The sequence below is a fragment of the Mesoplodon mirus genome (genome assembly GCF_964341445.2).
Source record: "Mesoplodon mirus genome assembly, contig: HAP1_SCAFFOLD_3412, whole genome shotgun sequence".
NCBI classification, from domain to species: Eukaryota; Metazoa; Chordata; class Mammalia; order Artiodactyla; family Ziphiidae; genus Mesoplodon; species Mesoplodon mirus.
Genome location: NW_028294015.1, coordinates 17,091 through 29,750, shown reverse-complemented (window position 1 = coordinate 29,750; position 12,660 = coordinate 17,091). Strand labels below are relative to the sequence as shown.

Sequence of the window (12,660 nt, the reverse complement as noted above, 5' to 3'; positions counted from 1 at the left end):
CGTCTTTGGTGTAGGTGGGGGTGACGTCCACACTCGGTGGGGCACTGCCCACGCAAAATGGTTTGGGATCCTCTTGGGTTTTCCCGAAAGTGACCGCAGAGCCGTCGCTCCCCAGGGTCGGCTCCAGGAATGGAGTCGAGACCGGCGTCGCCAGGTTCTCCTTGTTGGTTACCGCTGGAACATTCTCCTTGCTTAAGCCGGAAACTGGCTGGCCCGGAGCCTGTTTGAAAGTATAGGCTTCGTGGAAGTCACTGATGCGCCCCAACTCCTCTCTCAGGGCAATGAAATCCCGCTGTGGCTGTAGGGCCACATTTTACTTTTTTATTTTTAATATATGTTCACATGTTTCCATAAAGGATCCAAGGTGCCCCATAACGTAAGGACACACAATATTAGCTTTAAAAAAACATGAAAAAAAAAAAAAAAGGTAAATCATGATCCTGGAAATGGGTTGTATCCTTTTAAGGGGTGAGAATAACAGAATGAGTGAGCCAAAGATTTGGGAAAGGATCTCACATTTCCAAATGTCCAAATCTTAAAATTGCACCAAGTGGGAATGTAGCTGTGGCAGTATTAACCTGAGAGAGCTCTATGATCGTTGTCTTGACTCATCACTTGCTTGCAAGGTTATAAATGACAGGGTAAGTGAAGGAGGGCAAGTAGACAGATAAGAGTCATTTCCTCATTCTCAAAAGAAGGGGCATCACCTAGGGAAGGGGACTCCAAAATCCTACAGGAATCCTCTGGATATACTAAATTTTCTAGGTGGCAAAAGTATCTCATTTGACCCTAGCAGCCAGATGGAACTTAGAAAAGTAGTGAAAAGCTACTCAACTGAATGCACGTCATATGACTACGAGCACGTCAGTGAAAAGTTCAAGGGAAGATGCTGTGGAAGAGCAGTTCACCTTGTGCTTGAGCGTCCTCAGAACGTGCAATGGGAGGTGCAGTACCTGCTCTGTCTCACAGGGACCCTCCAACCTCTAAACGCATCTTTCCTGGGAAGCTGAATTCAAAAAGTCAATTTAAAAACAAGATAGGGCTTCCCTGGTGGCGCAGTGGTTGAGAGTCCGCCTGCCGATGCAGGGGACACGGGTTCGTGCCCCGGTCCGGGAAGATCCCACATGCCGCGGAGCGGCTGGGCCCGTGAGCCATGGCCGCTGAGCCTGCACGTCCAGAGCCTGTGCTCCGCAATGGGAGAGGCCACAACAGTGAGAGGCCCGCGTACCACAAAAAATTAATTAATTAATTAATTAATTTAAAAAAGATAAAAGTCTCTAGTAGAGAAATTGTATCAGAGCCTAGTATTAAGAGCTGTAGAGCCACAAGTTTCCCATGATACCGCCTTAGCAGAGGCTGTTAAGGCAGTGACAGAAAATTTGTACCGAGGGAAATAGCAGAAGAGTTTGCCTACAATTCACGAAAAGGATCCCTGCACTTGGCCTGAAGGAAATCAGCAAAATTTGTAACAGCTTGTGTATTTGTATGCGGGATTGAGAATGAATTTCATTTTTTAATTTCTCTGAATTATCACATAAGATTCAGAAGATGCTCTCTCTGCCTAGAAGCCACCCCACTGGGATAACTATGCCTACGGAGTTCCTTTGCCTATGACTCCTACTTGCTAACAGACTGGCAGCCTGGCCCCAGGGCCTGGTCGCTGCTCCCAGTGCAATGGTGGATATGGTGTCAACGGTTGCAAAATCAAAGCCCCTTACATCCTCTCCATGCCTCGGTCCCACCCCCCACCCCACTCACCATTGATGTTCAGCAAGGGGAAGGCGTCCTGGATGGGAACGTGGTGCTGTGACTGGTCCAGCTCATCTTCCTCATCTTCTTCATCCACATCATTATCTTTCTCATCCCAAGGAGCAGATCCAGTGGATCCTACCCGAGAAACACACACACACACACACAAAGGTCAAAAGTGAGGCGCTCACGTTGCACTGTCATCCCTGCAGCTGACCCACTGTTCAAGCTAGGCACTGCCAGCACAGAGGTTCCTTGGGTTCAGTGTGCACCCTCAATGCCAAAGAGTGGGAACCAAGGGTGTTCACCCCACTCCCAGCTCCTCCTACGGAGCCCCAGTGCAAGCTCTCATCCCCTCCCCTATCCAGGAGCTGCAGACCCTGCTCCCTTCTCCTAGAAATCTTTTAATTCCTACTCTAAACCCCTTTCCACGCATTCGCATCCCTTCTAAGGGCCCAAGGAGCACAGCTTCTCTCCTTTATAAGCTTACTGTGAAGACAGACCCTTCCCTCATGGCAGAGCCTCACTAGATGCACTGGAGGTCAAGTCTAAATTATCTGGCTCTTAGTCGGAACTGGCTCAACATTGAGTAAATATAGGGATCAGGTGGTATTCTCCTAGGAAAAATACCATACAAATTAAATGATCACTTACCCATCATTTATAAAGAGAACTTAACAGCCTTCATAATGTCATGGCAATTGATTCTTAGAACAGCCTTTGAAATACGCAGGAAAGATGAGAACCCAGATTTTATAGTGGAAGAAGCTGAGGCTCAAAACGTTGAACGACTTGATTCAATGTCCCACAAGTAGTGAAATGGAAAGACCGAGGTTTATAACTCAGACCTTCTAAGTTTTAAGCCCTCCTTCTTCTAAACTACCTGGCCTCTCTTCTCAGTGTTGAGTCCCAAGAGAAGTTATTTTTTATAGAACTCAATACCCTCTCTTCTTTCTAATGCTTTACTGTTCCACTGGGTGGGCAGGAAGACTGTGCTGAGTTTATATCTTTTGTTCTCTGGGTTCTTTCTAGGGACAGGATTTCTTGCTTTATTTACCAGTCTTCAACATTGTAAGCGAGGCGACTTTCAAGTCGACTATCGCTTTAAGGGTCCAGCCCGGAACCTGGCACACTGTCCACCTTCTCCCCAGCAGCTGGGGCCTCACCTGGGTTAATGATAGAGCCCTGGGGCTGGGGGATGTCACACACTTGATATATCTTCACTGGGTTCATGGGCACCTCCTTGGTGCCGTCGTACATCAGGTTGAATTCCCTGCTCTTGTTGAGCGCACAGCGGAGCTGGGCCTTCCATTTAGCTGGGTCGGGGTCGTCCACCCCTTCCTGGTACTTCCCCTGTCTCCACAGCCCAGGCCTGAGGAATAGGAAACTGCAGTGCATGCCTGCTTGTTGCCCAGAAACACTGGAAAGTGTGCCCGCCCTCCCTCATACAGACACAGATACACACAGCCCTGCCTGACCGCCCCATCACCCCAACTCCAATTTACAGAGACTGCAGCAGAAAACACCACGCTGGGGACCAGGCAAGGCAGGGCCTGAGACAAATTAAGCCAAATGCAAATACAGTATTTTAAAAAGAGGAGCCTCATCTCAAGTGCTTGTGCCAGCATCACCTGTCAAGACTACAATGGCCTTAATGAAGGGTTGAAAATAAAGAAAAATCTGGAACAAGTATACACCAAAATACTAATGGTAACTTTTGGATAGCAAGACTTCAGGTAATTTTGTTTTGTTTTGCTTGCCTTATTTTTTTTTCACATGAATTGCTTATATAATAAGAAGAGAAAGGGAGGTGGCGTATGATATGAAGAACTTAGGCTTGCTGTTCCCTCTCCCTTCAGTCTTTAATCTGATGCACAACTAACTGTTGAAACCAAGTACCTTTAGGAGTAGCAGCCCATAGGAGGGCAGGAAGCACGCTCTGGGGGTTCAGCTGGCCTCAGTGCGAGGCTGAGGGCCTCAAGTCCTAATAAACTCACACCACCTGCCTTTCCCTGCTTCCTCAAACTCCCACATTGGGAACATTTTGCTGGGAACACCAGGGGCTGGTGGCCTGGGCCAAAACCAGTGGGGCCCCGCCTCTCTGGTTTTCAATTTCCAGGTCTAACAGGCATTTATGTGTCTGTTCACGGGATATCAGCCCTCCCCCACTGTTAACGTATCTCAGATGTCTACACTTTCTTCAGGGCTGTGACGTACGTGCTGGTGCAGAAAAGGGGGATGTCTTTTGCAGAGGACTCAAGATCAAGAGAACGAGATGGACCGGCCAGACTGCTCCCACTTGATGTTAGGAAGATAAGGTGGCCGTGTAGTTAGAATTCTGCAGGGGAACATAGCCTATAGAGTCTATGGGTTTGCGGATCCACAACTTTTATTTTTTCAGTAATGCCAACCAACCTCATGAGAGACTGACATATAATCCAGAATGCCAGTCTACTCGTTTTCAATGGGGGATAAAGCTGGTCAGTGACCAGCATGGTTAAGTCCAATAACCTGGACGTAACCATGTATGATCTCAACCAGTAACTCCTGTATCTGGTTTCTAATGACAATTCCAAGAACATAAGACCCACTCAACATTTAAATCCAAATTTTCAGATGACTCCAAAGCTAAATGGAAATGATTTGATATTGAACTCTAAATCTGCATTATCTAGACTATCTCTTACCCAGTTGGGTAACCCAGAATCGACAGTAAAAGGCTCCTGCTTTCCCAAAAATCACAGGGCATAAAAATGAAAAGCACTGGAAAGGCAAGACCCCCAGTGAATTTGCAAAGCTGCTCTTGTGTCTTTTTTCTTTTGGACCTTGAAGCCAGGAGAAATTCTAAAAATACAAATGTATTCATTTTTAAAACTTGACTTGACTATTGTTCAGATCCCCAAGCCTACAAAAATAATTTTATTTTTTTAAAAATGTTCCCTGCCCCAAAGGAGTTTACAATCCCTTAAAGGAGACAGATGAGTCCATAGATCAGAAATACAGATACTATGTGAACACCAGTAAAACTGCCTAATCCGTAAAGAGTCGGGGGGTAGGTATGGTTGGCCAAGTTTATCAGAATTTATGATTCTAGGGCTGAATCTTGAACATGGGTAGAAGTTAACCAGGTGAGAAGCGTGGGTCACGATACTCTAAGCAGAAGAAGCTTTATGGGCAAAGGCAGAGGCTGAAAAGCACAGTGCTTAGGGGACCTACAAGCAGTTCAGCTTGCGTGGAGGCAGCATGAGATCAAAGTCTGGGCTTGTAAGTAGGAACCATGCCAAGGAGTTTGGACCTGATTCTTAGAACACTGAGAACCACTGAGAGATTTAAGCAGGTTGTGATGGGATCAGATTTAAGTTTTAGAAAGAACCATCTAGCTGCAGGACTGAAAAGGGTTTGAAGGGAGGCAAGGCATGAAGATAACACATAGTCTCTATATAATCCATATAATAGTGTCACTAGGGCCTGAACTAAGGAGGTGGCGGTAGGGATAGAGGATACAGGTAACGAACGAGCCGTTAAAGACGCTGACTTGACAGAGCTTGATGAGGAACTGAGTCCTTGAAGAAGGTGAGAGAGAAATCAAGGATGATTCCCTGGTTTAGGGTTTGGGAGACTGGGTGGGTGGTGATGCTGGCCACTGAGATAGGAGCAGGTTTAGAAAGATGATTTCCCTTTGGAAATGTCGGATTTCAAATGCCTGTGGAAGGCCTAGGGGAGAATGCCCAGCATGCCCAGGGCAGTTTTTTATCCCCACTCACCTCTCACATCACCTGAGGGACTCTCCCTGCCTGCCTCCAGCCTGGAAGAAGGTCCACCAGATTACTGACATCTCTGCCCTGTGGGCAAGGACCAATTTCTTTTCATTTCTGTATCCCTGCTCAGGCTTTAGCACACAGTAGGTCAATGTGTATTTGTTGAATTGCCTCAAATTTACAGAAATACACTTCTTGGGGAATGAATAAGTTGCTTTTACAGATGGAAGACCAGAAAAACAGCTATGAGCAGAAGGCCAAGGAGACACTGCAGAAAGTGCTGGAGGAGAAAATGCGTGCAGGACAGCAACTGCAGAGCAAACAGGTGTGGGGATGCTCCATAATCCTTGGGGCTGGGAACCCTGGGGCAGTCTGGGTGGCAAGGGAGCCAGCTGCACAACCCCCTGGAACCCCCAAGGCACCACCCTCTCCTCTGATCTCCCTCAGCGGTCCCTGGCCCTGGCCGAGCACAAGTGTGAAGAGTGGAAGAGCCAGTACGAGAGCCACCCCCAGCATGCAACTGTCCCCTACCCTGCCAGCCCAGTAATCATGAATGCCGTCTTCCTTCTCTTTTTTACAATGTGGTACATATGGATTTTTTAAAAATGAGATTTAACCAGCTTTTAAACCTTTCTTCTTTCTAACAATATCAGTACTCTCTGACTCTCCAAATGCGCCTTTTCAAGTGGATTTAATTTATGGAAAAATCACCCTTCATACTTTCCCTTTCTTTTTTAAACCTCCCCATGGTAGTGTAATGTAGTAGAAGGAGATTTGGCCTGGGAGTTTGGACACCAGGGTTCTAGCGGCAGTAACCCACAGTTACACACGTTATATTATTAAAGAAAAAAGTAACTTACAGAAATGTATGAGGCCATTATGCACGTACACACAAATATATATTCACTCATATATCCATAAAAAAGTAGTCTGGAAGGTTCTATAAAATGTTAAAGGTGTTCATCCCAGGGTGGAGGAGATATACGTTAACTATATTACCCTCTTAAATTTTTACAGTAAATATATATTACTTTTATAATTTAAAAAGCCAAACTTTTCATTTTTAAAAACCTAAAACATGAAAGAAAACTGGAAAACCAACAAAATTAAAACAATCCCTAAGTCTGAGGCAATGATTTTTGTATCCGAGTACAAGTGATGAATGAAAATACTAAGAATGGTGTGTGACACCTTAAAGTATAGAAAAAAATACAGTAAGGCAAGTAGGCATTAAGATAATAGAATATAAAAAGTTACCCAGATATATTCAGACAATGGACTACTATTCCAGTAATAAAAAGAAATGAATTACTAATATGAGCTACACGGATGAGTCACAACAACATGAGGAGCCAAAGAAGCCACGTGCAACAGGGTACTTATTGTATGCTTCCATTCATATGAATTTCTAGAATAGGAAACACTAATACATAGTGAAAGAAAGCATGTCAGTGGTTGCCTGATGCCAGGCCTGGGAAACTGACTGTAAAAGGACAAGAAGGAACTTTTTGCAGGTATTGGAAGTGTTCTGTATCTTGACTTTGGCGATGACAATATAGATATACACATTTGTCAAAACTTATCAAATTACATGCTTAAAATGGGTACACCTTGTTGAATGTAATTCATACTTCAATAAAGTTGATTTTAAAGTTAAATTAAAAGTCACCTATGGGGACTTCCCTGGTGTCACAGTGGTTAAGAATTCGCCTGCTAATGCAGGGGACGTGGTTTCAAGCCCTAGTCCGGGGAGATCCCACATGCCGCCGAGCAACTAAGCCCGTGCGCCACAACTACAGAGCCTGTGCTCTACAGCCCGTGAGCCACAACTACTGAGCCCGTGTGCCACAACTACCGAAGCCCACGTGCCTAGAGCCCATGCTCCACAACAAGAGAAGCCACCACAGTGAGAAGCCGGCGCACTGCAACAAAGACACAATGCAGCCAAAAATAAATAAATTAATAATAATTTTTTAAAAAATAGTCCCCTAGACGTCTGAGTGAGACAGAGTTCCTTTAAGCTTTCAGTCCCAGCTCTTCTCTGAAGCCTCCCCTCATTCACCCTGGCAGCATGTGACCACTGTGCATCTCTTTAACACCTTATATTTATCGGTTCCATTCAGATTTGATGCTTGAAAAGTTTTGTATATTTTATGTCTATCTTCCATTCAACTTGGTTCCTCTAAGGCAGGAACAATCATCTCTTTCATAAATTGAGACCATTACAAAAACAGAATTATGTTCCCTTTCCTCCCAATCAGGGGAATTTGAAGTAGGATTGATGAAATCCTGGAAATCATAAGCAAAAATGTCATTTCTGCATTTTTATGGCCACAGGGTCCTGTGTTTTCATCAGATTCTTGAAGATATCACAGAGCCCAACAATGTTAAGAACCTCTGCTTTGAATCCATGTGCTTTCACCCAGCTCTGTGGTACAAGGCACCCTGCCCCTGGGGCAATCTGTCTGTGGTCCCTGCAAAGATGATAAACCCACATCAAAGACACTTACTCTTGTGCATGTCAGTGGACTCTACTGCCATCTCTTCCTCCACAATGACGTCACTATCGCCATCTTCAAGATTCATTTCTGTCTCATCTAGAACACTGTCTTCTTCCTCTTCCTCCTCCTCATCTTCCTTGGAGACATCCTTTAATGTGGCAAGTAGTCTGTTGTAACCAGAAACTTGTTCTGGTTCACTCTATGCTTCACTTTCAGAACTTGAAGTATCTATAAACTCTCTGACTAAAAGGAAAATGGGGATTTTAAAAACAAAACTTATACTGTTCTTGTTGCTACCCCACGACTATCATCAGGCCCACAGTGGAACCAAGTTCAGACTTTTCTAAATAAAAACTAGCTTTTCTGCAAATATGCAACCCTATCTATTCAACCAGACCTAGCACCAAATTTGTTTAAAACAGCTAATCTAGCTATGATTCTAGAAGCGCTTCCTCTTCTTTGAACTGCTCATGTTCCACATGGGAAGACAGCAAACTAAACACATGGAGCTTTAGGTTATAAGGCGATCTAACCTATGTGTCAGACATTTGGCACCTTTAAAGGAGCAACAGGAAAACTTACAACAAAAAAGTGTACTTTATTTCTGAGTCTGTGGTAATGAAATAAGACCTTTGATGATTTTGCACTCTATTTTATGTTAAGCAAACATGACATTCCCTCTGAGGATTCACCAAGAGCCCTCTGGTAAGCCTCCTTAACAGGTTCTAACAGGCTAATCTCTCAGGACAGTTTCATACTTTATACGATATTAGTTATCACAATGGCATTTTAACAGACATCTGCACTTAAAACTAAGCAATATTACTAAAATATAGCTTACATCTAAAATCAAAGAGAGTGGAAATGTAGCCAAACTTTAGTACCATATATAATCTTAAAAGTAACAGTCCAGAATCTACTATCATAAAGAAGGTATAAAGCATTACCAGTTGACAAGTCTGTGGTTTTGCTTCCTTTCTGGAAACCCTGAGAAGAAACAGGCAATGTTAAACTTTAACTACTAGTATGTAGCAATTAGGAAAAGTCTAACGATACAACTTTAAATGAACGTGGCAGACTATACCGTTATAAATACATTATATCTATTGTCAAGTAAAAACTCCATATGCATTTGGACAGGTTTTGGAAGGATATGCCAAATAGATAATAAGAGACGAATGAAAAAGTCTAACAAGACCACATGACAAATACTACAGTCACACAGTAACAGGCTCTCATCCAAAAGATGGGAAATTTTGGCAAATAAAAGCCCTCGGGGTTCACCTTTTCTAGCAAATTTCTTAAGTAGACTATCCCTCTAACTGTTGATAAAGCAGCCCAAAGGGGTGGGTTGAGCACTAAGATCATAACTGAGAGTCTGGACACTTAGAGAGGAACCCACAACTACCCAAACATTAGTTTCCTCATGGTCATTGAATAGATAGGTGATGTCGAGGGTCCCAAGCAATTTTTTTTTCATTTTTTTTAACTTCTTTAATTTATTTATTTTTGCCTGCTATGGGTCTTCGTTGCTGCGCCCGGGCTTTCTCTAGTTGCGGCGAGAGGTGGCTTCTCTTGTTGCGGAGCAGGGGCTCTAGGCTCGCGGGCATCAGTAGTTGCACCACCCTGGCTCAGTAGTTGTGGCTCGCGGGCTCTGGAGTGCAGGCTCAATAGTTGTGGCGCACGGGCTTACTTGCACCGCGGCATGTGGGATCTTCCCGGACCAGGGCTCGAACCCCTGTCCCCTCCGTTGGCAGGCGGATTCTTAACCACTGCGCCACCAGGGAAGCCCCCAAGCAATTCTTTAAAAACATATAAAACGGGGCTCCCCTGGTGGCGCAGTGGTTGAGAGTCTGCCTGCCAATGCAGGGCACACGGGTTCGAGCCCTGGTCTGGGAGGATCCCACATGCCGCGGAGCAACTGGCCCCGTGAGCCACAATTACTGAGCCTGTGCGTCTGGAGCCTGTGCTCCGCAACAAGAGAGGCCGCGATAGTGAGAGGCCCGCGCACCGCGATGAGGAGTGGCCCCCACTTGCCGCAACTAGAGAAAGCCCTCGCACAGAAACGAAGACCCAACATAGCCATGAATAAATAAATAAAAATTTTAAAAAAAACATATAAAACGAACACAAGCTTATAAAATCTCTGCCCAGTCGCCACACAGGAGGCGTGCCGTCTAGCATCAAACTACAGGCTCAACAAAGGGTAGGAAGACCGGCGAAGAACCCCATCTCAGGCGGGAAGCCGCCAGGATCCCCGGGCGAGCTAGGCCGGCGCCGGGGCAGCGTGGCACGCGGCGGGAACTGCCCTGTCACTACCCCCGGGGCACCGGCGGACCAAACGCGGGGACACGCGGGCTCCCACCGGGAAAGGACGCCGGCAGGGCCGGTCCCAGCCTTGCCTCTCCATACCTGTCATAGAAGGGATGCTCCTCGCCGAAATCCCTTAGATGCTTCTTCTGCTTTTTAGTTAGGGAGTCGAGCAGCTGGCTCTGGCTCCGGCTCCGGCGCCGGCTCCCGCGTTTGCCCATGGGGAAGACGTCAAGTCAGCCAACCTCCAAGAATCGCGTTTTTCACCTGGAAGTCGTCTCCTCAACCCACTCACGCGGGATTGCCAACGGCGCTTTACGGCGGAAGCAGGGTGCCGTAAAGCAGACCCGCTTTACGCCGCGCTTGTACGACAGGCGTTAGAACTTCCTGTTTCCCATTCCGCCCCCGAGCGAGGCTCTTTGGAAGCACGCGCACGCATGCGCAGCTTTTCTCTGAGCCCCGTAAGGCAGGCAGGCAGGGAGGCTTCGAGCTTCCCCAGGTGGGTAAATGGGTGGGTGTACTTTGTGCGTCTGTTTTGGCTGTGAGAATCAGCCTGCATAAACGTGTAGTAACTGAGATGGTTGAATGCAGTGCCTTTCTATTATGCCATAATACAAATACCAACTAACATTTAAGGCTGCCGGTGCATCTCAACTCATCCTCACAACAGTAAACAACTAGGCCTTGTTAATAAGCCTGATACTGGAGATGAGAAAGCTGATGCTTACAAAAGGTTACACACACACTAGCAAGAGAGGAGATGGAAACCTAATTCTCTCTGATGCGACCACAGGCTTTTCCCACTAGGATCTGCCACATGCGTGTGCTGTGTGAAGAATGAGGACGCAAGGCTGAGATTCCCGCCCTTACCCTACCCCCTCATTTTCTGAAAGTATTGCAAGGGCCCTTGGTAACACATCTGTTCTGGCATTTTTCATGTTATAAAAGCAAAAACACATCCAGAGAGGTAAAGTGACTTTCCTAAATCACCCGGAGAGTCGATGTTAGAGAAAGCAGTCAAACTCAATAAAGTGTCTCAAAACTGAATTGGGGCAAATTGGGATGGAAAACTTTTAAAGGGTAAGTAACTTTTCTATATCTGGGTCGTGGTGGTGGTTACACCTGGTATATAATTACCAAAATTAATCAGACTGTACCTTTGAAATTGGTACATTTTAATGCAAGTAAATAATAATCTCAATAAACAAAGAGGTCAAAACAGCGCAACTGGACTTAATACTCTAGAGACAGGCAGAGTGTGCAGGGATACTTAAAAACCACAGGATAGGGCTTCCCTGGTGGCGCAGTGGTTGAGAGTCCGCCTGCCGATGCAGGGGACGCGGGTTCGTGCCCCGGTCCGGGAAGATCCCACGTGCCGCGAAGCGGCTGGGCCCGTGAGCCATGGCCGCTGAGCCTGCGCGTCCGCAGCCTGGGCTCCGCAACGGGAGAGGCCACAACAGTGAGAGGCCCGCGTACCGAAAACAAACAAACAAAACAAAAACCACAGGATAAACACAGAGACACTTTTTTTCTAATAGTAACTTACAGTGTCAATCATAAACCACAGAATTCACGTGAATATTTAAGGTAAAATAGGAGCCATCAAAGATAGTGTTCACTGCCTCTGCTCTTAGAGGAGCGTCTGTGAGAGAATTGGAGCTTTGTCCAATACCATGTCACACCTATAGAAGTCGCACTACAACTATTAAAATCCTAGTTTTGTCGTTCTGGGGACCATCTACTCCTAATTAGATTCTGGGAGCTTAGGGTGGCGTACGGAGGCAAGGGGAGGGAGTATCAAGAAAATATGCAAACAGCAGGTAGTGCCAGCAGATGGCCCAGCCAAGGAACCCAGAAACAAACAGACATGTGTCTTCTGTCTCATTTCAAGATAAAAAGTACAGTCACTTACGTAAACAAAAGCCTGTTTGCAAATGTCATCATACATTCTAAGGCACCATCCACAGTATAACCTGGCTATGACAATAAAGTCATACAATGTTTTTTCTCCTCCCACCCTATTCCAAGTGCCCCAGCTTCCCTCCCCAGAGGCAACCAGTTTCTTGGTGTTCTTCCAGAGATCTGCTATAAAAAGCTATACTCTTGAGCACTTGATGTGACTCTTTACTCTCTCCTGCTTTCCATGTCATTGTAGTCCTATGGACAGGTCTAGACTGTTCCCAGGTTCAGACACAACTGTGCCCTAGCTCCACCCAAGTGCTCTCATCATTGGCTCACTGAGCCCGCTTCTGAAAATATTTATATTAGCCTTTGACAACATAAAAGGGGATGCTTTGTGAAATTTTAACCTGAGAGTTCGGAATTGAAACATATTTTTCATG

The 12,660-nt window shown here is 45.7% G+C and overlaps 1 protein-coding gene across 2 annotated transcripts; it reads right to left on the bottom strand.

Annotated features, from left to right (window-relative positions):
* Nucleotides 1-418: 418 nt before the first annotated feature.
* Nucleotides 419-10,791, bottom strand: LOC309798424 (interferon regulatory factor 6-like). 2 transcript variants are annotated; one of them, XM_082646619.1, is made up of 3 exons: nt 10,421-10,791; nt 2,916-3,121; nt 419-1,887 (listed from the first exon to the last, which is right to left on the bottom strand). In XM_082646619.1, the coding sequence occupies exons 1-3, from the start codon at nt 10,537-10,539 to the stop codon at nt 1,715-1,717; spliced, it is 498 nt and encodes a 165-aa protein (XP_082502745.1). In that variant the 5' UTR covers nt 10,540-10,791; the 3' UTR covers nt 419-1,714. The 2 variants fall into 2 exon arrangements, with proteins under 2 accessions (XP_082502745.1, XP_082502746.1); XM_082646620.1 differs by lacking the exon at nt 10,421-10,791 and adding an exon at nt 4,437-4,513 and having other exon boundaries at nt 420-1,887.
* Between the last annotated feature and the right edge of the window lie 1,869 nt (nt 10,792-12,660).